Below are 26,867 nucleotides of genomic sequence, written 5' to 3'. Positions count from 1 at the left end.
TTTATGTCGAGAGGTCCTGCAGCGCTCCCTGAAGTTAAATTCTAGTTTACAAGTTAAAGTCCTCATTAAACTGAAAATAACAGATGGATGAGTTCTGTTTTCCTTAGTCAGAACCATTGAAGACAAAAATCAAGGGAATCAAATCCAGGAATTTAGTGTAGAAAGAAAACTTTTTTTGGAGGCATTCTGTTAAGTCAAAATTTGCAGACCATGTTCGACATAAAAAAGCCCTCAAATCCGATGACCACTTCCATCTTGCTAGTACTGGGTTTGACCCCCTTTTGCCTTAAGGTCTGCTTCAGAACAGAATCCTCTGGTCACACAGATTCAACTCGAAACGTGACTCAGAGAGTTTGGTACATATTGACATGACAGCATCACAATGTTGCTGCAGGTTTATCGGCTGCACATCCATGATGTCAATTTCCCGTTCCACCACATCCTAAAGGTGATCTATTTGGTTGAAATCTGGTGACTTTGGAGGTCTGACATGATTCCAGCTTTATGACATGATGTTTGTTCTGCTGGAGGTAAACCATCAGAAGATGGTACACTGTGGTCAGAAAAGGATGGACATGTCATTAACAATGCCCTGTTAGGCTATGGCGTAGTAATGATGGTTAATTGGTACTAAGGGGGCCAAAGTTTGCCAAGAAAAAGATCCCCCACACCATAATACCACCACCACCAACCTGAGCCGTTGATACAAGGCAGGATGGATCTGTGCCCTTACGTTGTTGATGCCAAGTTCTGACCATTCAAATGTTGCGGCAGAAATGGAGACTCATCAGACAAGACAACGTTTTTCCAATCTTCTATTGTCCAGTTTTGGTGAATCTGTGTGAATTGTGGCCTCAGGTTCCTGTTCTTCACTGACAAGAGTGGCCCCCGGTATGGTCTTCTGCTGCTTTAGCCTATCTGCAACAAGGTTAGACGTGTCGTGCGTTCAGAGATGCTCTTCTGCAGACCTCAGTTGTAACCAGTGGCTATTTGAGTTACTATTGCATTTCTGTCCAGTCCGGGCATTCTCTTCTGAACTCTGGCATCAACAAGACAATTTTGCCCACATAACTCACAATATGTTTTCTCTTTTTCTGACAACTCTCTGTCTACCCTACATATGGTTGTGGGTTGAAATCCCAGTAGATCAGCAGGTTCTGAAATACTCAGACCAGCCCGTCATGGCACCAACAACTATGTCACATTCAAAGACACTTTAGTCATATTTTTTCTCCATTCTGATGCTCAATTTGAACTGCAGCAGATCGTCTCGACCAAGTCTACGTGCCTAAAAGCACTAAGTTGTTGCCATTTGTTGTTCATTCAGTTGGACATGTGTGCCTAGGAAAGTGGCCAGAGAGTGTATATGAAAGGCCAGTCCAGGTAAAAAAAAAAAACTCTTTGTGAATCAAATAAAAGCTAAAATCTTGACCCGTGTATTACCAACATTAAAGTGTCCTTTTTTAAAATCCTTTAAAAACATACAAACGCCCTGCTGAACTACACTTAAGGTGCACTTTAAAACAATTTTTATTGAACTTTAAGATATATTTGAAAAATGCACCGAGAGAATATCCTTAGCATGATTAAAACATTTTAATTATAAGAGATATACTTGTACATATAATCCTAGCATGGTTTTCAATAAACATAAAGGATTTTTTTAATGTATTTAATGTGCATGTTAAATATAGATTCTTCTCACCATGTAGCTATCAAATATTGCCAGAGAGGGCTGCAATGGTGACCTAGTCGTTAGCACTGTAGTCTAACAATAATACAATAATTTCCTGTTCTTCACACTGCACTTTTCTGGCATGAGATGTAGCCACTCCTCCAGTTTCAGGGTCACTGCTCTTCAGTTCTCCAATCCACATGGGCATCACTTGATGTCGTCCATGTAGAGGAGGTGGCTGATCGTGGCCCCATTCCTAAGTCGTATCCATTGCCATTGTTGATTATTTGGCTAAGGGGGTTCGGAGTTGTGCAGAACAGCAGTGGGGACAGAGCGTCTCTTTGGTATACATTTGATGGACAACTGTGCAAGTGACCATTGGCTACAAGGGTGGTTTTCCATAACCTCATTAAATTTCTCATGAAGACTCTTGGAATCCTGTTGATGATCTGGTTTCCATTAAATAGGAAAAAAAACATTTTCGGATGTTGAGGTTTGTCCACCATTTTAACTGAAAGTTATTTGACATGACGTGACAGTGGATATCATCATCCAATCTGTGATGTCCAATAGTACCTACCTATTTCTGGTTTCTTGCTGTGTTTCATTTTTTTAACATTTTTTTCTTGTCTAGAAATGACCTGTTTTTTTAAAATGTTATTTTTTTAATTTTTTTTTTTTTTTTTACTATTTGGTTTGCTGTTTTAATTGTCATTGTGATCTTTAAAATGTATTTGGGTTAAGTGATTTGTTGATCCACCAGCACCGGCTCTATCTCCACCAATGCCCTTCTGTGTGTTACTCATGAATTGATCCATGTGCCTATTTATCTTGGTTACAATGATGCCGGACATGAACTTCCATGTTGTGGAGAGGCAGGTTATTACCTGGTAGTTGGACGGGATTGATCCTTCTGGATCAAAATAGTTCACCCCCCTGTTAGCCATTCGGGGTGAGTTCCATCTCTTGGCAGCTGTTTCAGTTGTGCTGCAGGCACTCGTGGAGGGCAGTGAGTTTATTTTTCCAGTTGGCATGTATCATATCAGGGCTTACTTCTTAATGTTTTTTTGGATTTTTATATTCTCATATTGTTTTTATTTATTCCTTTATGTTTACTTCTTTTTGACTGAGTGCCAACATAATGTCCCTGTAGAAATACAATGACAATAAAAATCTTTGAATCTAATGCAGCTAAAGCAACATGTGTGTTATCTGTGCCTTTATTGTAAACTTGATCCATTTTGTAGGGAAACATTCTTTGAACATTTTGTACTTGTCTGTTCTGTCATTTCACTTTTGATTCCACACAGGAATGGAGGTCTGTCTGGGGGCGACTCCACTGGAGCAGGATAAATATGCATCACTTCTTTTTGTGCATTCAGTCATGATTTGTAGACAAACAAAACAAAACTTCACCTTACATCGAGGACACACAATGCTTTTATAGTATTTTGAGCTGTGCTGCACCAGAGAGCCACAGTTGGGATAGGCCCTGATGGAGGGACATCCCTTTACTGCTCCAACTGATTCAAAGGTGATATCTGGGCAGGTTCTCAAAGTTCTCAGAGCCTCGCTGAAGCAGCCGTCATTATCACAGTGGTCTTTGCGTGGCTGTGGACCCTTCCACTCTTTCAGACACTGCCAGCAGAAATCAAAGTCTCTTCTTTTCTTTTTTGAGCAAACATGGCAACGCACTCTCAGGTTAGACTCATCTTTCCTCGTCACAGGGACTTTGCATTTAGGACATTATGAACAATGATAGAAAAATCTGTTTAAAAAAAAAAGTTTACTTCAAAATCCTTGTCTCTTCCATAAAATACTCACCGACTTTGTTTTTCCTGCTTTCTCTTTCAGCGATGCTTTCCATAGGTCCATCTTAGTTCAGAATTTAACAGGGTTCTGGTTTGATATTAAAGTTTGATGTACCTGGAGCTAATAAAAATAATGAATATGAATCATTTAAACAAAAAAAAAAGCTAGAAAAATTTGCCCTGTGCAGTGTTTCGTTGCTTCCAAACTATAATATCCAACATATTAGTTAGAAGTTTTTGTTAATCAAATATAATCCCTTACCATTAAAAATTGCTGTCTTATAGAAATAAAGGAATTGAATGACTCTTGTATTACTTTTACGGTACTTTATGAGTAAAAGCAGTATTTAACATTCAGGTGAGCAGTGATGTGGTGTAAAATAAAATATTTCAATTGAAATTACAAGATAAAAACTTTTAAAATCAACCCTCAGCTTTGGTTAATTTAGTCCATTCTATTTCAAAGTTATCCACTCTGAAATAAGAGAAAACAGAGACCAAGAGAATCAAAGAACATATGAAGAACTAAGACCATGTGCCTCTGAAAATAAAAAGACTGCATAAAAAGAATGCAGGTTAAATGATTCCATCTTTCCTGCAAAAACAGGGAGAAAAACCCTGAATTATACATACCTTTTAGAAACACAAAAATTGTAATTGTGTTTGGATCAATTAAGCCTAACAGGAAATTTGTCTTGAAAAAGCTTAAAGTGACTGAAAACAAGCAGAAGAAGATTTAGTTTGTTGCACTTTTTATTCGTTAATGGTTTCTTGTCGCTCTAAACCAAGACAATTTTTGGGAGGTTACTCTGTTGTAATTAACAAGTATTTGAACATTTCCTTAGTAAAATAGTAAAAATGTAATGCCATATATAAAATATATATATATATATATTTTTTGCAATACTGACCCTGTGGGTTTTTACAGAAACCTGTAAAACTTCCTTCTACAGAAACCTCCAGCACAATTTGGTGAGAGACATGGGAGTCACAGCATGACCACAGGACATCTCTCAGCTCTCAGGGGCGTAAAGCCTTTGCAGAGAACTGAGACAAAACGAATAAAAACAAGCATTTGGGGACTCAGAAGGGGAAAAAGACCAGTTACTTACAATCAAATTCATCAACTCTGTCCACAAATTAAAGAGTTTTGTCGTTGGGATCATAGCTCTTTTCTGTTTTACTCATCTTGTTTCATCTGCATGAGTCCAATATGAAAGGATTTCCAGCTGAGTCTAAAGAAGACAATTTTGTTTTAATTTACAACTGAGCCTTGTGCCGTTAAAGCTCCACCTGCTGAAATATCTGCAGAGCAACCATAAACTGTTTTGTTGAAACTAAACCCTGGTCAAGAAGGTTGATTCTACTTTGAGTCTTAGTGCTGCAATTTTGAAAAAAGCCCCAAAAGAAATCTGATGTCCAATCAAAAATTAGCTTTTATGAAATAAGTGACTGGCCCAGTGATGTTGTTGGTTGGCATTTTTAATAAACATTTTATTCTTAACAGCCAGTTGAGAAGCTGAAAACCAGTGACTAACTTCAGCCTCAAAGTAAAACAAAGGCACACTGGGGTAGAACTTTCGGTTTGTTGCATGAAAGCACGGGACTTTCCTGCAGCTCAATAACAAACAAAAGGTCGTTTATGAACAAATCTTTATCTTTAGTGCTTGGCAAAAAGGAACTCTTCAAATTCTCTAAATGATTTATTTCAGCCCCATGGAGAGTGTAAGACTGGGACAGGACTTGAAAGGTTCTCTTAGCTAGACAAACTGAAAAACAAGATAAACCAAGAACAATAACAAGAACTTTAAGTTCTGCTTTGGAAAGCTTTGAAACGTAATTAAATTTATAGATTTGAACTTTTTTTCAAAAGTTTTTCTTGTTGAATATGTTTTTGATGAGTCTGCCATGGAACAACATACAGAGCTTAATTGTCTCATAAAAGAGAATTTATTTTCCTTTGTAATTTTTCTGTCATTGTGGATTTTAATAAACAGCAAGCCCAGTTTTAGGTTAAACGTTCAATGATTTATTAAGAAGAGGAAGAACAGAAATATACATCTGCTTTGATAAAATATATACATTGGTTTTTGTACAAAAAGATAAAAATATCAGGAACATTGAGCAGTTATTTAAAGAGAATCATTTCAAGACGTCTGAGTTTAAATTTGAGCAGCAACAAAAAGTAACTGAATGCTGTGACAGGTCTTCAAAAAAGAGCAGGAAGAGCTGCTGATCGTGGTCTTGCACTCTGATTCATCCTCCGTGGACCTTCACCACAATCTGGATGGAAGACTTGGACTTGAGTCCATATTCCCCCAGAGGTTTTGAGTTGGAATCCAGCGTTTTCCCCTCAAATGACAATGTGGTGTCCGGCGTTATTTGGGCTGCGTTCAAAAACACACAGAAAACAGATGGACAAATAAATAGACAAAAAATGAGTAAATGCACTGTTTTGTTTAATTTATTAAATCAAAGGTTGTATACAAGTCATAAATCAAAACACCTAAATAACATTTTTAGAAGAGTTTTAAAGGGATTTACAGATTGTTGGAAAATAATATTCACCTGGGTTTCCAGCAAGTGCCTGAATTATCCGTATGAGATCTTGAACAAAGAGTTTCTTCAAGTCTTCCTCTGACTCTGTCAAGTTCACCGGGACGTTCACTCCGTCAGGAGTCCACACGTCCAGCTGAACCCCAGGTATGTAAAGGGTTTCTGCTGGCCTGTGGGCCACGCAAACACCTCCCTGGGCCACCATGGTGTGTTCTCTGTATTGTACAGATGAAATGCCCCTTTATCTGTTTGACTCTTTTTTAAGCATCAAAGATGTGACGTCATGGGGAATTTTGGTTCTTTATTCGAAAGTGAAAGCTCAGCACGGGTTATTACATAAGAGCAATATTGTCAAAATAAAACTTGTGTCTGAGGAAAGTGCAAACAATAAATTTGCTTTAATTCAAACTCTTACCTAATAATGGTAGATACAAAATCCCGGGACTTTTCCCCTAACTACCTTCCCAACACAGACACACGCCCCTGTCATGATTTGAACTTGTTGTCTTGTTTTTGGTCCTTGTTCTGTCTTGTTTCTGTTTCCTGTTTTATTTTGAAAGTATCCTGTCTTGTCTGTTTTCTTGGGTTTTACTTCCTTTGGTCCCCATCTGCCCTGATCGTGTTCACCTGTGTCTTGTCTGCCCTGTCTGTATATAAGTCTTGTCTCTGCCTTCCTCCTGTGTTGGTCCATTAGTTATTCCTGTTCTGGTGTTCATGCCATGTCATGCCCTGTTCCTCGTTCCTCGTTCCTTGTCCCTTGTCCCTTGTCCCTTGTCCCTTGTCCCTTGTCCCTTGTCCCTCGCCCCTCGCCCCTCGCCACGCCACGCCACAGTGAGTTTTCGTTTGGTTTTTGTCATCCTGCTCTGCAGCGCTTTTGTTTGTGTTTGTAATTAAACCCCTTGCCCCGGAACTTTGTGCCTCCTGCCTCTGCATTCTGGGTCCTACCGGCTCTCGAGCCACCCCTCCACCGTGACAGCCCCTTTTAACACTTAGGGATTTTGTTTGCACAAAATACTAACTTGTGCAAACAAATTAGTATTTTATGTACACAAATTAGTAGTAGGAACTGATGATACTAAATTACTAATTTGTGCCCCCCAAAAAATACTAAATCGTGCACACAAAACTATAAATTGTGGCCATGAAATGTTAATTTGTGTCCACAAAATATTATTTTGAGGGAACGCTTTATAAATATTTTTTGAGTGTCATATCCGTTTCTTTGTTTTTTAGGATCTTTTAAGGAAACTGTAGTTACAAATAAAAGAGGGCACTTACTATTGTCACATTAGCATTGTTCAATTTAATCAATCTGTCTCTCTTTTTCTCCTGACACTTGATCGTTGCAGTGAGATGTCCAGACCGAAGACTCCCTGTGGGCTCCACAAAGGCATAGGCATTGCATTTTCTACAACACTTATCAAGTCTACATTTCTTGCCTGGACTTGGGACCCCCCCAGAGGAGCTGTAGGAAATGGCCAGGAAAAGGGAAGTCTGGGCATCTTTGCTTAAACTACTGCCCCCGCGACCCGGTCTTGGATGAGGATTGGGTCGCGGTTCCTCATTCAAGGAGTTGTCCGTTCATCCAAGAAGATGGATGGAACCCACAAAAATGAACTTTATTTCAAGGACAGACAACGTTTTAATGCAGTTTTGTGAGCTTTTCTCCAGCAGAGAGCCCAATAGGACTATATTATAGTAAAAAAGGTAATCAAATATTTGGGGTGGAATATGGATTGTTTATCTTTAAAATGAATCATTTTAATTTCAATTTTTCTATTCTAATTCTATTTAAGGATGTTCAAATTTTAACATTTGCAACATTGAAAGTTATTGGAGTACAGAAATATTCTTGTGCAACTGAAGTGGAAGAAAAAGTAACACGTAGTCTGGAAAATCACTGCAGTCTTACGGAATTTTTTCACATCACTTTTATTTACAAAAGCCATCACAAAGTTAAGTTTGTGAAGGATTTATACACAAACACACTTAAAAAAGGGGATGTTACCCTTGTGACATCCTAGGCACTTTAACATTGGGAGTTTGGTCATCCACACCCACTAGACAGTGCGCTGAACCTTTTTTCTTCAATGATTTGTGATCTTCACTGGTGTCCATGGATTTCATGAAATCTTTCCACCTTTATCCACCTTTGTCATGGTAGGGAGAACACGTGAATGTAAGGGTGGGGTCATCTAAGATAGCACAAGGGTTAAACCATCTATGCCAAAATGTGCCCCATTAATGTAAACTTGATCCATTTTGTAAGGAAACATTTTCTGAACACTTTCTACACTCTACACTGTTCTGTAAAGTCACATCACTTTTGATGCCACACAGGAATGGAGGTCTGTCTGGGAGCGACTCCACTGGAGCAGGGTAAATATGGACTGCTTGTTTTTGTGCATTCAGTCATGATTTTTAAACAGACAAAACAAAACTTCACCTTACATCGAGGACACACAATGCTTTTACAGTATTTTGAACTGTGCTGCACCAGAGAGCCACAGGTGGGACAGGCCCTGATGGAGGGACATCCTGTGACGTCTTTGACAGAATGAAAAACTATTTCTGGGCAGTTCCACAGAGTTCTGAGAGCCTCGCTGAAGCAGCCATCATTATCACAGTGGTCTGTGCGTGGCTGTGGACCCTTCCACTCCTTCAGACACTGCCAGCAGAAATCAAAGTCTCTTTTCTCTTTTGAGCAAACTTGGCAACGCACTCTCAGGTTAGAATCATCTTTCCTCGTCACAGGGACTTTGCATTCAGGACACTATGAATAATGATAGAAAAATCAGTTAAAAAAAATACAAGTTTACTTCAAAATCATTGTCTTTTCCATAAAATACTCACCGACTTTGTATTTTTCCTGCTTTCTCTTTCAGCGATGCTTTCCATAGTTTTTACAAAGTACTCCTTCTCCTCAGGGGTCAGTAGAGCCATTTTACAGACCTCCTCATAAGACCACTCCTTATCACAGCCACTCATGCCACAAACAAACTGGCTCTCCCCCTGCACAGAAACATTAATGTATATCGTTAAAATTAGAGACTAACTTAGACTGACAAAATATGCAATGAATTTATAAAAAATCTATAATTTGCAGGACAAAAATATAGTTTCAATGAGATCAACAACTGCAAAAAAAAAAAAACAGTTTATAAATCAAATACCGTAAATACGTAGAAATCAGAAGATTTGTGTCACTTGGTCTACAATCATATGATCAAAGGTCAACTTAATGATGATGATTTTATTGACACAGATGTTTCTTATCAATTTGAAGATGGAAGATGATCCCAAACCTTTTCAAGGAGCAAGCGGCACCAGTTGGTGAGAGACATGGGAGTCACAGCATGACCACAGGACATCTCTGCTCTGGGAGACGCAAATTCTTCACAGAGAACTGACACAAAACAATCACACAAGATAGAGTAAAAGCAGTTAAAGCTTTCCCACAAGCATTTGCTGCTTTAACAGTAGAAAAAAGAAAAGTAGGGAAAGAAATGAGTTACTTACAGTCTAATTCATCCTCTCTATCCACAAATTTAAAAGTTGTATCTGCCAGATTGTAGACTTTTTCCATTTTACTTATTTTGTTGCCACCCATTGTGCTGAAATTAGATTAGTAAAATCCTGCAGGTAAGTATGAACTGGTTTTGTTTTGTTAAGCTGTTCACTGCTCTCTTCTCATGTGAGAGCAGTGAAAGCAAAACTGTTTCAAATCAAACTCCGCCTCCAGTGGTTCTAGTGTTTGACAAGCCGTTTTTTCCTGTAAATAGTTGAGGCAGAGTTTGTATTACGGTATGTAAACAGAGCTCAGCTGTTCATTTTGATGTGGGGGAATCCCGAACTAGCTGTAGTGAAGTTTTGTATGTGTTATTGCCCATGGCAAAACATGTTCAAGTTTGAGCCTAACACTAACCAAAAAGGATTTCCAAACTGATGATCAGGATCTGTCTTCTCATACAAAATAAGGTTCAGAAACAATGAATGTGACTGACAAATACTTTCAGTTTTGTTTGGTGATTTGGTAAATCCCCAGGATTTCCACAAGGACATGAAAATATTGGCCAATATCATATCTCATACTTTAGGGCAGTGCTTCTCAATTATTTTTTGCCACGCCCCCCTTAGGAAAAAGAAAATGTTTTGCGCCCTCCTGACCCCCCCCCACACACACACACATACACTCGCGCGTTGACAATATATGAGGTTAGTATCTATAAAATTTGTGTAAGTATACCTAAAATTGTATCTTTTAACATTAACAAAAGAAAAAAGCAATAGAAATCCACTTTCAACAAATATTAACTTTATTTTGCCACACAGAAACCCTGTTCTAGTCTAAAACAGAAAAGAAGCTTAAATTAAAAAATCTGTCAGTCCTTATTTAAACTAGAAACATTTTTACCAATTAAACCATTTGATGATGAGAAAAATGATTCAATCAATAAATAATATTACATGTAAATTGATCTGAAACATTAACACAGCAGCACCAATATATCCAACATTTTTAGTCTGAAGAGATAGATAAAAAACGTTGTGCTGATTTTATTTCTAAATGATGGATTGTTTATTTCTGATCTCATAAGTGTAGCTGTTTTCCTCCATTACCTGCTGTCTTTCTGTCTGTCTGACACCAACTAAACCACAGGCAGACAAAGAAAACATTGATGGAAAATAAAGACACGTCATCAAAATGTCTACAATAGTTCATAAAGATTAAGCATTATTAGCATGAGCTGAGGAATCTAAAGGCACCGATGATGTTGGTGTTGGGCAACAGGCAGCGCTAGCAGTCCGCGTGCCCTGATTCACCTGGCAGACAGAGCCCACACCACCACTCCCCTTTCCATCTCACTCATGCCGCCGCGTTTGACACGGGATGGGAGCAGCTCCAAGAACAAGGATTCAAAGGTTCCAGGCTGTTACAAACTCTGTGATAGAACAGACAATAGGAACCGAATAGAGGCGCAGATTTTTTTCCAAGCACTGAGCCGCTGTCACCGCCGCCCCCATGTTAAATTTCCGCACCGGACAATTGCCCGTATTACCTGTGCATTAAACCACCGCGCGCCCCCCCTGGCATTGCCTTGGCGCGCCCCACTATTTGAGAAGCACTGCTTTAGGGTCAGATGAGGAGAAGTTTGTTTTTTCAGGGGACATTAGATAGAGACCACAGCAGAAGTGCAAGAAAAAGAAAAGGTAAATCAAATGTTTTCAAGAATTTTTTTTAATGTTTTATTCAAGACACTCCTTTAAGATTCTAGTTTATTAAAATTTCAGGAAACATAAACTGCAACTAAAGTTTAAGTAAACATTAGAACAGGAATAATAATGGTCAGTTTTTGAATATTAACTGTAATGGACGTTTGGATGATTTGGAAGTGAATGTCATGGTGTCACTCTGTCAGTCTCCTCCCCTCTCCCTCCTCTGCTCCATTTCTGACGTGACCAGCTGACTTCACTCTTCCCATCAAGCCTCTGCTACTTAAGGAGATCCACTGCCAGTATTCAACGCCAGTTCGTTGTTCCTCAACGGTGCAAAGTCTGGTCGACTCTAGTATCTCGATTCATGTTTACCTGCCTTTTGCTAATTACTACTACTTACTCGTCCACGGGTACTCACCGAAGTCATTCCTGGTTTCACGCCTCGCCGCCTGCATCTGCCTTGCTGTTCTGGAAACCTCCTGCCGTAACCCTCCAGCCACGCCTCACCTTCAAACCAGGGATTCAAGCTCATTCCTTCTGATTCAACCTTAAAAGCCTACAAACAATATTCACTACCAGATATTAAATATCTCATATTTACCTCTTGCCTCCTCGGTTTGCCCCCCAGTTTTTGAGCCAATGTTGGTAACATAATAAAGATTTCAGAACTAATCAATACAAGCTTTTCTAAGTACAGAAAAAACAGCAAAAGCACATTTTTAAATGAAATTTTGAGCGCCTCAAATTTCTTGCTTTGTCCCTGTGTAAGGCAGCACATCTGGGTCTCCACTCTGCTGTTCTCATTTGCCATCCTTCCAAAGTCTTCTGCCCTCCCCCATAAAACATTCTAGCTCCGCCGCCTCTGAATCACATGATCACATTCATCTTCTTCTGTTTATTCCTTTTGGAGTCGTGTGAGCTGTGTTCAAACCATGAGGAAAAAAAGATAAATTATTCATGAACTTTAAAAATTCTATTTAAGCACCCAAATTTCTTATTTAAGAACTTTATTTTAACTTTACAAAAGGCAACACATTAACTTTGTGGAGGAGTCAAAAACAATCTAAGAACTTTATAAAAGAGGTTTAATTAAATGTACAGGTTTTTTGGAAATAAAACTCTATCTGGGTTGCCGGGTAGTCTTTGTATTTTCTCCTTGAGCTCTTGAACAGTGATCTTCTTCATATCTTCCACACACTCTGTCAAGTCCACTGGCACCTCCACACCATCAAAAAGACCTCACTTTGTGTTAGCCTTACTGGATGTGGCTGTTTCCCACTTATCTACGTCACAATGTGTGAACCAGATCATTTTGGTATATTGGGAGGAGCTGGTGCTCAGAGTGCAGGTTTTTAGAGAAAAACTCAGAAATGCAAGAATGAATCAAAATACTGCTCTGGGGTTTCTTTTCATGAGGAATGAACATTATAATAACCTTAAAAGCTCAAAAAGTTGATTTTGCTTGACAATGACAAAAACATCTAAGGTCCCAAAATTGCCACAATTTATTAACTTTTTGTGGTTATAATAACAAGCTCGCCAAGAAAATGTATTCAAATAAATGTTTATGTATTGGCAGAATTTTTTAAATCTCAGGTGTGTTCAGCCTCTGTGCCACACAGGGATGGATGTTTGTCGGGGGGCGATGCCTTCACTGCACGGGATGAAGTAAGAGCTCGTCTTCAGACAATCGGCAGTCTTTTTCAGACACACGAAGCAGAACTCCACCTGGCAGCGAGTACAGATGACGTTCTTGCAGCCAGTCGTGTCGTGCTCCGTTTTCTGACCACAGGTGGGACAGGCCCGAATGGAGGGGCAAGGCCCCACCCCCTCCACTTGAGAGAGGATGGTGGTTTTGCAGGTCCTGAGCAGCTCTACATCTTGGTTGATGCAGCCCTCATTGTCACAACAATCAGAGCGGGGAGCCCTCCCTTTCCATGGCTTAAAACACTGCCAGCAGAACAGGAACTCCTCATCATTGTCAGATGTGCACACTGTGCACTGCACACAGAGATTTGTCAGGTCCTCCCTCTCAATGTAGGTCTTACAACCAGGACACTGTGACACACAAAGAAAAGGAAAATTACTTTTTTATTATTTGAGGAAAAAAAATCTTCTTTTATGTGCCTGCAGGTAATTCTATATTTTGTAGACTGATCACAGCTGCCTTAAAGTAGAGAAAGTATGGAGGTTCTTACAGCTTTGAAGTCACAGAACTCAGTGGCGGCCATACGAGCGATGGTCTCCTCAAAGTGCTGCATCTCTTCAGCTGTCAGCACCGCCAGGCGCCGCACCTCTGTGTAAGACCAGACAGCATCACACTTCACCAGAGTTCCCTCCGTTAAAGCGGGACATTTGAACTTGTACTGGCCCTGAAACAGAGACAGATCTTATGTGAGCCTCAAAGTCTCCTAAGGCATCAAAGTGTTTAAAAGACGAGAATAAAAGACATCAGTATGAATTGTGGCATTACTAGTGAACTGATGCAGCTACACCTTTGTTTTTACAAGATTAACTAATTAATAATTTCACAGTTGTGAGAGTGAACATAACATTTTCAACTACTCAAAGAATATCTCCTCTATAATCTGTTAAGTGTCACTCTATAATCACAGACTGTGACTGTCAGCTGTCAGCATTATCTTATTATAAAAAATAAAAAAATAAGAAAATAAATGATTAAATTAATTATTGAAATGGTTAAATTGACTTATTTCTAATTATATTAGTTCACTTGCTCCAAAAATTGAAAAATTGACTAATCATTTTTTTCTTAATGTAACATAATTTTGCACATTTTTAACTTCTGATACTTGATCACATTTTGCTATGTAATTATTTGAAACAGTGTTATGTCTATTTCACTGATATAGTATTATTTTTTAATCAAATCAATGATTTTTATAAATAACATAATCTGCATATATTTTGGATAAATGATCTGCATTTGCCATGTTGATTTTTTAAAGATATTTTTACATAATAATTTAAGCAATTCATCTTTGTCATGTTCTTTATTGTTATTTAAGGATTCTTAATTCTGTCTGATAAAAGCTAGGAACCGGATAATGATAAATCATGTAATAAAATGGTTACGGTAGAACAGGGGTGGGATTATATAAATTTGCTTCCTTCCGCTCCCTTTTCAGCACTTTATGTAATATTTTAATGTCTCATTATCCTAAGTTTGATACGTCGTTGTATGAATGTATAACTGATGATTGTGTTGTTTTTGTGTATTATTCTTACTTGATTGCTGGAAACAAACCATGTCAAAACAAATGAATCAAATCAAAATATATTTTTCTGCTATATTTCAGGGGTCATCACAGCAAAATGAAAATTATAGCAAAAATAATTATGTATACGACTTACAGTAAATTCTTCTTTGCATTCAACCTTGTTTTAGTGACGTGGGCTTCATCTTAAAATACAGATTTAACTTAAATGTAAATCTGACTTGAAGACACTTTAGATTGTGACTTTGGAATTAGTGAATACTGTTAATTTCTTGAAATCACGGTCTATGCTGTCAAAGATATTTTATTTCCAATATATAGTAACATTTGTGTCAGTACAAACACAGGAAATAGATAATTATTGCATTCTCATTTTTTGTTTCTAACTCAGACTTGATTTATCAGTAAACTGAAATCTAGTCAACTTAATTTTATTTGACCTTATTTACAAAGGATTTAGAACAAAGAACTTTGTTTAATGATAACTCAGCGTGTCCATACACAATCAATTAAAAAGGGATGTTTCATAAAAACATGATAGGGGGTTATCCTATAAAGAAAAAGAGAAACAACTCTAAAACAAATATGTGGATTGTATTAACATGGTTTTGCCACTTTCTCTGTTTGTTTCACTTTTGATTAACATTTTATGAGATTATTGCTGAAAGTACCTGATCCAGCAGGCTGCGACACCACCCAGTGAGAGACTCCGGGGTGACCGCGTGACCGCAGGACATCTCCGCGCGCATATTCTCGTCCCCTTCCTCTGGAGCTGAGATGAACACGAACATGAAAAAAAGAAGAAAAAAAGAGACCATAAAACAGAAATGTTGCTTTTTTAATTAAAAAAAAGTCTCAGAAATGCGCTCAAAATGTTCAATCTGTGCCAAGAAAAGGCGCACATAGTGCGCGACGCATAAGTCACAAAAAGTAATTAGTATATATATTTTTAAAGCAGCTCGTTTCTTACGCAGTGGGTCCAGATCATCAGGCCTGTTGACAAATTTCAGCGTGGTGTCTCTGGGGTCGTATCTTTTTTCCACATTTGGTAAACTCATTTTTGGACCGGACCGGATCGTCACCAACCCTGTTCTAATTGAGTTTCCACCCGTAATGAGCCCAGTTCTCTTTGGTGCTGCGTCATTGGTCGGTTTTAACTTTCAGTTTCAACAGCTGACACAAAATAATTAAACAGCTCCCCCTTCTGTTCTACTGTGTCCAGGTTCTGAGCATTGCCTGTTGGTGTGTAATGTTTGTATTAAAGAGTAATAATAAATAAATCTCTTATATAGAATATTCTGTATGTTTTTAATATGCTTTTTTTCTGTGTTCATATTTTTGTGTGCTGCCTATGTGGGTGTGCTACATTTCTAAGTTGGTCCGAGAATAAGGTCAAAGCCAAAATAAGGAAGTAACACGCCCTGCACGTCAAGTACAGCAAGTTTGGGAACAAGTGAAAAAGAAAGTCCTCTTTGGTTTGTCAAACATTCATGACAGTTGGTAGAAAAAATATGTCTATAGAGAGTCTTTAAGTTCAGCCCTATGCCAATGTACATGTACTTTTATTAAAAGATAGGACGTTTTCTGCTTTCCTTTCGTTCAATTCAACTGTGGATCTTACATAGACTGGCTCCTTTCTTTCTGCTGTTGGACTGAACGTGACCATTTGAGGATCAGCATGTCTGCAGGGCCTGCATCAAGTTCTGGTAAAACGTGACCTCTGCACTGAATTTAGCAAATATACAGTTTTGTTTTTCAGATCAGACTTTCTGATCTTCTTCATATTATGTGTTGTTGGAGATCATTTAGTATCTGCCTTCATTGCCTCTAAAGTCAAATTTATTTGCTGGCTAGTTGTCAGATTTAGTCTGTTTGTGTTCCTGTTAGATTATAGAACTTTGTATCAGTTTTAATTCATTACTACAGATCCCAAAATCAGATACCATGGCTTGAAGAACCATGGAGCAACCTGTTACCTGAACAGTGTTCTGCAAGTTCTGTTCATGACTGAGGACTTCAGAGAAGCTGTGAACAGGTCTGATTTTTAAGTTAAGTTACATAAAGCAGGAAATATAAGTCACTTATATTTTCTATTTGTATTTGTCCATTTACAGCCAATCCAATGCTGAGTTCATTGATCATCACCTAAAAGATTTGTTTGATCACTTAGTAAAAGGGAATTCAGATGCTCTTGATTTAATTAAGGCTCTGGACATCGACACAGGTAAAGCATAACTTCGTACCACCATTTTTACATTTTCAGCTTAAATCATTTACAACTGTTTTTTTTATTTTACATAATGTAAAATGACTAAATACTACTGTGTATCACAGCAGATAAAATAAACCCAAATAATACTTCAAGAATGTTGTCATTCATTTCAATTAAATGGAGGCTTTTCTCCTCCTCTCAGTGAACAAACAGCAAGATGCATCAGAGTACTGTCAGAAGATTTTAAGGCTGACCAGTCCCCAAGTGGCAAAGGTTAAAACCTTACAGTAAGAGAAAAATAGCCACAAACAAAAAACAGAGTTGAACAAATGCCTTTTTTCCCCAGATCTTCCATGGAGAACTGACAAACAGACGCATCTGTTCGTCATGTAAAACAGAGACAGACACAGATGAGCCCTTCTGGATTCTTCCTCTTTCATTAGTTGACTCCTGCAGTGAGCTCTACAGCGTGGTGAGCATCAGATAACCTGGGAAACTGTCTAATATTTTCATTAATTAAAAAGAAAACTATAGTCTTTAAAAGAAAAAAGCTCTAATAGTTTATTGATTTGTATGTCCAGTTTTACACATAATTCATTTAGTTTGTAAAAATGAAAGTGGTCTGATATTGTAACATCTATTGTAAACCTTCACGTCTTTATTAGCAAGGAAACCTTACATGTATGTTTTTTGTTCCTCCTTGGTTTCTTTAACACACAAATCACAGTAAGTACTATGGGTGTAACAATTATTCGATGAATCAATTTCTATTTTTAAGATCTAACCAGATCAATCTGTCTAGGGCAGAACTGAATCTACCTATACCATTAAAAATTAGATATTGATAATCAGTTTTGAAAATACCTTTTAGGGCTGGGTATCACCAGTAATTGAATCAATTTGATTCACCAGAGCCTAGATAGATTCTTTCTATCGACTCTATTTGATTTAGTTTTTTAATTTACATGGTTTAGACATTTAGATGTATTTGTATAGAAATACATTATACATCTTTATATGTTATGAATATATTCATATATAGTCTGCAAAGTATAATTAGGCTGAGCATCAGCATCAGGCATCCTATGTGAGATTCCATTATAAGTTAGCATGAAGTTGGTGGACTTTGGCTTTACTGCTATTATGTGTTCGGCCACCAGCAAAGCAAATGCATTAAAGATTGATCTTTACTTTTATGGATTGATTATTGATTTATTAAGCTTGAATAAACAAGTTTCTCAACCCAGCCCTAAAATCATTTGGATTGAGACATGGTAGGTTTATTTTACTATAACGTAAAAGTGACCAAATGACATAACAGTGGACAACACACATGTGATGTCAGCAAAAAAGGATCAACCCATCATTACAGTCCAATTTATAGTAACCCTTTGAATTTTGCAAAGATATGTGACCATACAGTGTGGAAGACTTTCTAACAATGTTCTGTTTGCATTATTTTGATGTGGAAAAATAGTGGGCTGAGCTTTAGGAAACTAAAATGGATTTGCCACTTATTTTTGTTTACTTGTTTGTTTATACATGTACATATATAACTTGTCCTGTCCAACAACTGAGCAAACAGATGAGGGGGACCGCCCACTCACCCACCCAGGTGCAGAGGAATCCGGCACCAGGGAGCATGGGTGATCATCAGGGCCCCCTGGCCAAAGAACCATTATTCAACAATAAAGATAATCTGGCTTTACTAATAATATCCGACTGAACTGGATTATAAAATAAGAATCAATAAAGCTCATTGTAATAATTTTTGCTTCTTATGAAGAGATTTGAGATGACCTCAGTTTTAAACTGTCAAAAATGAACTATGGTCAATCATATTGAGGACAATGTAATCAAATCAATCAAATTAAATCAATCTTTATTTATATAGTACTTTTGATATAAAACATAGCAAAAAGTCCTTTACACTAAAACAAAACAAATAAAATAAATAATATAAAAACAATCATTTAATCCTAACTGATTAAAAAAAGGAAAACTCACCCTTAGTGTGTAAAATCTTCAGTTTCCTGTTTTCAGTATTTTAGTTTACGTCATTGTCTAGATTTTCAACCAGAGGGAACAAAAATGTCAGAATAGCTACACATAATTACACTTATAATTTTGCAATGGTGATTTTAGATGTTTTGATTTTTTACATCAATTTAAAATGTTATGATGATCCTGAATGCAACTGCTGTTTTGGAATCCAAAACTATGCATAGAGAATAAAGTTGTTTAGATAACAAATCTGTGAACCGTTTTTTAATGTGAGAAACAATCCTGACTTTCTTAGTTCTGAGCATGTCTTGGCATTCCAGAAAGCATCAAGTCTAAAATGTAACATTTATAATCATGCACCTTCATTGCATTTTCTGTTAAATAAGAGTTGCACTCATGTAAGAAGGAAATAAATGTTTCCTAATTTTGTGTTTAATTATTTAATTTTCATACCAGGATTACGGCATCAGTGAGTTTTTCAAAGCCTCCTTTTTCACTGGAGAAGACCAGATGTACTGCGAGCACTGTGACACCAAAGTTGATGCTTGTACTGTGAGTTCTTTCTTCATATTTTTGATGTAGCTTTAGTATGGCATTAGCACTCAGTGTACTGTTTGTCGTTTCAGAAATATGTCGTAAAGCATCATCCAGAGGTTTTGATTCTGCTGCTAAAGAGGTTTGACTTCAGCTACAAATACATGACGTACATGAAAATCAACAACGCTGTGGATGTACCAACTTTCTTGGAGATACCAGAGGTAAATCCCATTGGAGTCACATTTTTTATTATCTAATGTGTCATGTTTAGCCTAACATTTAGTATTTGTTGTTCAGAATCAGGCATATGAGCTGTATGCAGTTGTTGACCACTTTGGGGATCTGAGAGGTGGACACTATTGTTCCAGGATCAGATCCCAGGTTGACAGCAGATGGTACGAGTTTAATGATACATGGGTCACACAGGTAAGACATCAAAAATGTTCTTTTTTCACACAAATAAACATCTTGAATACCATGCTGCAGAGAATGTAATAACCTCTGTTCATTATCTTCATCAGATTGATAACAATGTAGACAGCGATATTAAAAGGTAGGATTTTCTTTTGTTCAGCAAATAATTTTTTGGTTTTTATGTTTTATGAATTAATGTATGCGTACATTTGTATTTTTAAAACTTGATGCGATTCCATTCATTTATAGTGAAAACTATGAGAAAAGAAAAATAATTCTGTTTTTTCTATATCCCAAGTACTGACTTCAGCAACCTACTAACCACTTGTCCTTCAGAAGTCTTAGGTTACCACAGAGCTCAGAGGGACTAAATCCAGAAGTTCTTGGACCTCAAATGGGTGTAAAAATTAATTGATTTGATTAATGAATTGATTTATATTCCTACGATCCAACCGGATCGATCTGTCTTAGACAAGTTTTTGATCAAATTTACCTATACCATAAAAAAAAATCATTTCAAAACGAAATAAATATACTATATTGATATTGGAAAATACCAATTGGATTGAGACACGGTAAGTTTATTTTATTGTAATGTAAAAACGAACAAGTGTCATCACAGAGGACAACATACGTGATGGCAGCAAAAAAAATATTATCTAGTCATCAATACAGTCCAATGTGTGGAAACGCAGAATCTTGCAAAGACGTGACCATATAGTGGGGTGGAATGTTGTATACACCCTCTAAGTCTCTGAGTCACACTTGTTGGATTTTTGGCTAAGATCTATTTCTGGATCAAATCAGCAACCAGAAATTACGATATGAATCAAATAGTTGTTAAAACAAATCGTAACACTCCTAGTAAAAAGTGAACTGTCATCTAAATAGTTACTTGAAACACGGGAAAACTTGAGTGAAGGGTTTTTAGTGTTTGACGGCACAGTTCCAGTGCACACTGCCTTTCAGACGGTACTCACTTTACCAGGCTACCAAAATGAAGTTGTCTCAATCACTCGACGTCCTTGACAGGACGTTAATACTTTGGTATGAACCAAGGTGTACACAATTGGTGGAGTGGTGATATTAAGGATCGGTATGGTCTGAGGAAAACAAGTAGATGCACGCAATATTGTCAATAGAAAAAAAGCTATTTAGCTCTGCCTATTGTACCTTAGAAGCCAGCCTCACCTCTACTCCTGTCTTGAGAAGGTGAAACAACATCTGAGGCTGTTTTTAAATGTCCTCCTATAACTAAGAACAGGTTCAACCCAGCACCACCCTCTTTCTCACAAGAGTATCTTTGTACACACTTATATTTGTCACAGTTTTCCATCGAGATTTTACATATTGTAGTGGTTGTTCACCTGAGGCACATTCCCTAAGGAGTCGCCACAGCAAATCAGCTTTTAACGATTCACACATTTGGTTTGGCAGAGATTTTTACGCCAAATGGCCTTTCTGACACAACCCTATGTTTTATCTGGGTGGGGGACCAGCACAGAGAGACATACCTGGGGCCCTTTGTGGCTATATAGGTAGGCAGTAGCATGACGGGTCTTACCTAAGGACTCACACTGGCTGAAGCTCCCCCTGGGAAACGAAACCCTGATTTCCCATGCGCCAGTCCTGCACATAGCCAGACAACATAAAATGTACATTAATCAAATGGCCAAACCACAACACATGAGGTAAACCTCAAACACACCAAATCCTATTAACTACAAACACAACTTAAGATCTGAATGCTGAAACCATTTGCCATATCAAGCAACCCATCAAAACACCCATATTACAGATAAGCTGGATCGTGGCTCGTGGTGTGGCTGGAGGTAGCATTGGCTCGTAGCTTGACTGCAGGTCAGTACTGGTACGAGGCTTGGCAGAAGAGTCCTCGGGATTCTGTGAGAAGACGAGGCATAGAACGAGGTTAGGCAAGAGCATAAATACATGGACTAAGAATACTTAGTTGACCAGACTAAGCACAATCAGGGGCAACGAACTGGCGACGAATGCTGGCGCTGGATCTCCTTATGTATGTCTGGTGGTTGATGAGGTGAGTGGTCACAGCTGGTAGTGTCAGGAACAGAGCAGAGAGGGGAGGGGTAGGAGAGACTGCTAGAGGCACTATGACATATCTAATGCCTTAGTCCCATACATCTGTACGGGGGGTTGACCCATATGGGTGCTGCAAGTTTTTTGGTTGTCTGTCAGTGGAGGGTCATTGACACTAATGGTGGTTGAGGCCAAGTGTGGCAAAGCAGAGAGCCAAGACAATGAGATGGAAGAGAGTTGGCAAAAACGCCAGGAATGCAGATAAATAAACATTCATGAATTTCCATCCATCTTCTAAACCCGCTGAATCCCTTTTGGGGTCACCGAGTTGCCAGAGCCTGTCCTGGGTACTGTTGGGCGAAGACGGGGTACACCCTGGACAGGCCGCCAATCTGTCACAGGGATGCATGAATTTAAAGGCTGGAATTTGGTTGTGATTGGGAAGAAAAGTCTGTATTTAAGCTATTGGTTCAGAGTGAAGACTTAACCGATGATTGGCATGCAGAGTAAAGTAATAAGCAACTACACATACCTGGAAATTAGGTCGATTTTCCTTTCTGAATTCGCACCAAAGGTTCACAACAATTTTTCCTTTTTAGTAGGAGAATCAAAGAATTTCAATTAAGCCTAATTTTTATCTCGTAAAGTGTAGTAAAACATCACAATTAATCATTGTGATGTACTTTAATGGTATTTTAATTGTCTCCCAACAGATCCAACACTGCATTTCTTCTATTTTACAGAAAGAAAGGTAATTTGATATTCAACTCATTTGTTTTTAAAAAGGTGACTTTCCTTTACTTATTTATTTTAAACCTCTTTATTAAAATTATTGCAGATACCAAAACTGAACAAGGTACATCCTTACATAAAGATGACGGTCCCATTTCCATTGACAACCATGCCCTAGTGGCTGAAGGCCTCATTGTGGCGTCAGCAACCCGTGTGGGCTTACCAGGACAGAGACCGGGCGGAGCTTCTACCGTGACAACCGGGTCCACTGCTGGTCTCAGCCAGACGATGTCTTCCGCTTCCTCTTCCATGGGTACAACAGCATCTGATGCTGCTTCGGGGCCCGCTTTGCTGGAGCCTGATCAGGTCGCTCTTCTTCCTGGAGATGCGGCACTGGCCGTGGTGCCCAGGGCCTCCGCTGTTCCCACCACGAGAGGGAAATGCCGTCGTATGCTGCACAAGCCAGTGGCCCAATACTCTGGCAAGCTATCCCGGAGCTTGGACACCACACTCTCCAGCTCACCGTCATCAGGGAATCCCACATCAAAACAGGATAATCACTTTGGATTGCTGCCTACCTGCCGGGTCTCTGGAGCTCCCGTATCCCCACATGAGCCAGCCAGAGCGGAGGCTGCTGCTTGTCACCCAGCTGCTGTCAGGGGAAGACCCACTAGAAGACCCGGACCTGCTCTGCATCCCGTACTCATCGTAGGAGACACCATTGTCCAGCATGTCCGGGTTTTCAGGTGCCGCACACTGTCACTCTCAGGAGCAGTCGTCAATTACATTAGTAACTCTGCCCGCCGACTCACTGTCAAACACCCCTCTGCTAAGACATTTATCGTACATGCAGGCTCCAACAATCTCAAACTGCAGAAATCAGAGACTCTGAAAATGGACTTCATCAACCTCATTCACAAAATCCAACTGTTAAACATAAACTGTATCATATCTGGACCACTACCTGCACCCCGTTATGGAGACATTATGTTCTCACGTGTCCTCCAGCTTCACATTTGGTTAAAAACATACTGTCATTCCATGAGTATTCCATACATTGACAATTTCACAACGTTTTACAATAGACCATATCTCTTCAAAGCAGACGGTTTACACCCTAACAATAGTGGTTCCCGTCTTCTCAGCATGAACATTGATCTCACCCTTCGTTCTTTCAAAACCATTTCCAACTGACGGTTGAACCAGGACACCCACACCCATGATATATTATTTTCTGCCACACAGCGTCATATACCAGTACATATTACCAACAGACATCCTAAACATTTTCATTCAAAGCCACATGCCTCTTCTGTCAGATGTCTCCATCCATTTCACACAACACTAATCACTGAACCCATGTCATGCTTATATGAGAATGTACCCACAACATTGAAGATGGCTCATGTAAATGTCAGATTACTTTTAAATAAGGCTTTTATCATCAATGATCTGATTCTAGATAATGATGTAACTTGTCTGTTTTAACTAAAACCTGGTTTGGCACTGATGCACCAGCTAAGGCTTCTGCAAGTAATTTTACTGTAACTTTTTATTTTCAATTAGGGGAGGAAAGAAAGGTGGTGGGACTGCATCGACTGCTCACAAAAAAATAACAACTAAAAACATATTGTACTTTAAGCATCATGCTTTCCTTTTAGGTGATCAACCTGTTTTAGCTGTCACAGTTTACAGATCACCAAACCCTCCTTCCTGTTTTATTTAATATTTTTTAGATTTTTTGATCTTATCGTCACATTAGGATTTTGAGAACTGGTCATTTTAATTTAAATGTTAATTTTAATTACCTATGGACTGTCCGCCGGAGTGTCCTTGGCATATCAGACCATTATTATGAGTTTTTAATGTCACTAGTGAAATCCAGCAGAAAGCCTCAGTGAGAACTGTGAGGAAGTGGTACCAAACACCCAAAGTGGCTGCAAGTTTTAAATAAATGCAGTAGCTCCATTTAAGACAAAAACAGTAAGAATCACTTCTAAAATGCCACAGAAGATTGATGACATCAAGCATCTGAAACAGAACTGCAGGAAAGAAGAGAGGAGAAAGATGAAATTAATAATTCATCAAGACATTTTAAAACAACTCAAAAAGAACAATAACTCAGTTAAAAAGACCAGAACCCTCTACTTTCCAGACACTATTTCAGAAAGTAATCCCAAGTTTCTTTTTAAAACAATTGATATTTTCAATAAAAAAAGATTTCAATAAGTCCTCCATGCCATCAAATGTTGCATGTGAGGACTTCACAGACCATTTCATGGGTAAAATCAATGTTATAAGATCTAACATTTAATCCTTACAATACTCTTGTTTTAGCAGATCACCAGCATTCCCTCGTTTCACACGTACACATGGGGTGTATATGTGCGAATTGAGGGGTAAGGGGGGCAAAGGCGTGGGTTGATTTAAAACTTTTTTTCTCTTTTTTTGTATTTTGCTGTTTCTTTGAATTGTAAACCGCTTTGTGCTGCAATACATGAAAATCGCTTTTTACAAACAGAGTTTGATTTGATTTGATGATCCAAATTCCATAACTGAAAATGACATTAAAAAAAACAAAATGATGAAGAAGTTCTCAGTCAGGATGAGACTCTTTCTTTCTGTGCTCTCTACGTTGATACAAAACCTTGTAAAGTGGGTCACCAGAAAATCCATGTCTCTGATAATCCTGACTCAGTAGGTGATTTACAGAAACTAGTGGTAAGGAGGGCATGAGAGGCCTTTTTAAAAAAGTAAAGAGCTAATAAACAGAACTGTACTTCCTGCTGGAGCTCAGCCTAAAGATGTCAAACAAGATTGTGATAAAGACTCCAGAAATATTATGAGCGCAATGTTGATATAAAAAAACGTAAAGCACATAAAACATTAGAGAAAGCAAGACATCTGAGACCAAACAGAAAAACAAAAGAGGAAAGAAAAGAAAAAGAAAAAAGAGAGCCAAGTGAATATTATTTTTCCATCCTCCACATAGAGACGGAAGTTCTACAGATTTTGTTTTTAAAAATTTGATTTGGACCACAATAATAGTAGAAACTTTATTGTTATATTTTATCATAGTATGAACATTTTCAGATTTAAAATGTTTAAATGTGATTGTGATAAGCTTTGAGATGTGATCTTTTATATTGCTTTGGCCACATCAGTACCGTTTAAAGAAATTGCTGTAATATTCAAATGAACATAGACATACAGATTATCTCGTGATTTGAAGGACTGGTTTTAATGTAATCTTAATGTGCTCAAATTGTCCAGAAAGTGAATTTGTTAACTGTAAGCCTCTAATGATCATTTGAAGTTACATTTTAACAGAAATGCTTTGTATGATAATAAAAATGGGACTTGATAAAGCATGGGTCGTTCAATGTTTGAGTGTTGCACTGACCAGGAAGCCCTTTAATTTCATTGTAACAATGACAAATAAACACTTATTCTGTTCTATTTTATTCTATGCTATGCTATGTTATGCTATTATATTGCACTAGTAGTGGATTTTAAGGCGATGCAAGGGGGGGCGCCACCAAAAATCTTGCTTTAGACACCAAATTGCTTTGGGGCGGTGCTGGTGATGTTTATGTTTTGTTTACAGTTGAAATTAACAAGGAAGTTAACAGAATAGCTTTTGAGTTTGACATTGTTTATAGCAGGGGTCAGTAACCAGTGGACTAGACTGAGACCCAGATCCAAACTTGACACAAAACTTATTTTAAATGGGACAGCTCTTGATGTCGTTGCAACAGGGACATTGAAAGGGACATTTAGGATTTTTTCCTACAGAAAGGCTGAATTATGAAGGAATTTTCCAGTTTTGTAAGGCAACCCCGATAGGCTGAAAAATGTCTAAATGAAAATGAAGAATTTGTTCAAATGTGCATTCTTCCGGGGAGGTGTTGGATTTGTGGAAGAAGGTGATGAGGGCTGGTGGATCCTCCTTTCATCTCATTTTCTTGGTGATGTCAGCAGTTGTCCTGGTAGTGTTCCTGTTGTGTGTGTCTCGCACAGTTCCATGTGTTTTATGTTATGTGACAATAAATTCTGTCAAAACGTTTGAAATTGTACTGAATTAATTTGAGTTAGATATCAATTTCATGCAGATATGCCACCAATCCTCGTCTACTTAAAAATATTTCACACTGAATATTTACATTTGACATCTTTTTTTTCCTGCACCTTAACTTCAAGAATTTTCTTTCTAATTGGGCCTCTTTAAATTTTAGTAGAAGATCCCTGGTTTATAGGGACAAATTCCATTTCTTCCTTTCAAATTCGCTGTTTTTATCTGTTATGTTTAAATCTGATCTCCTGTTCTAAACAAAGATATAAATGATGGAGATTAAATACATATAATTTTCATCGGTATATCCGGTATAAAGATGCCCATATAAAAACCATTCAAA

At 38.1% G+C, this 26,867-nt stretch overlaps 3 protein-coding genes across 5 annotated transcripts in view; 1 reads left to right on the top strand and 2 right to left on the bottom strand.

The window, feature by feature from the left end:
- Positions 1-8,166: 8,166 nt before the first annotated feature.
- The window catches only part of LOC101169979 (probable E3 ubiquitin-protein ligase ARI8), a 34,852-nt gene continuing 16,151 nt past the window's right edge, over positions 8,167-26,867 (bottom strand). Inside the window, exons 1-4 of one of the 3 annotated variants that reach the window (XM_004079908.4) lie at positions 9,562-9,971; positions 9,348-9,448; positions 8,896-9,054; positions 8,167-8,815 (exon numbers count right to left, since the gene is read on the bottom strand). In XM_004079908.4, the coding sequence (XP_004079956.1) occupies positions 8,363-8,815; positions 8,896-9,054; positions 9,348-9,448; positions 9,562-9,652 (804 nt within the window). In that variant the 5' untranslated portion in view covers positions 9,653-9,971 and the 3' untranslated portion in view covers positions 8,167-8,362. Of the gene's footprint in view, positions 8,816-8,895; positions 9,055-9,347; positions 9,449-9,561; positions 9,979-26,867 lie in introns of those variants that run through there. The other 2 variants (XM_020711689.2, XM_023966376.1) reach the window with 2 other exon arrangements.
- Positions 12,747-15,631, bottom strand: LOC101169738 (probable E3 ubiquitin-protein ligase RNF217). Its single transcript, XM_011487557.3, has 4 exons — positions 15,469-15,631; positions 15,170-15,270; positions 13,458-13,631; positions 12,747-13,317 (listed from the first exon to the last, which is right to left on the bottom strand). Exons 1-4 carry the CDS (start codon positions 15,554-15,556, stop codon positions 12,862-12,864), a joined length of 819 nt encoding a protein of 272 aa, XP_011485859.1. The 5' UTR covers positions 15,557-15,631; the 3' UTR covers positions 12,747-12,861.
- On the top strand, positions 15,986-26,481 carry LOC105356426. Its single transcript, XM_011487558.3, has 11 exons — positions 15,986-16,204; positions 16,425-16,533; positions 16,613-16,722; positions 16,913-16,983; positions 17,057-17,182; positions 19,171-19,266; positions 19,341-19,472; positions 19,549-19,677; positions 19,773-19,804; positions 22,434-22,471; positions 22,559-26,481. The coding sequence occupies exons 1-11, from the start codon at positions 16,177-16,179 to the stop codon at positions 23,644-23,646; spliced, it is 1,959 nt and encodes a 652-aa protein (XP_011485860.2). The 5' UTR covers positions 15,986-16,176; the 3' UTR covers positions 23,647-26,481.

The sequence above is a fragment of the Oryzias latipes genome, chromosome 18, assembly GCF_002234675.1.
Source record: "Oryzias latipes chromosome 18, ASM223467v1".
NCBI lineage: Eukaryota > Metazoa > Chordata > Actinopteri > Beloniformes > Adrianichthyidae > Oryzias > Oryzias latipes.
The sequence above is the reverse complement of the archived record's forward strand: the minus strand, read 5'-3'. Positions and strand labels throughout refer to the sequence as shown.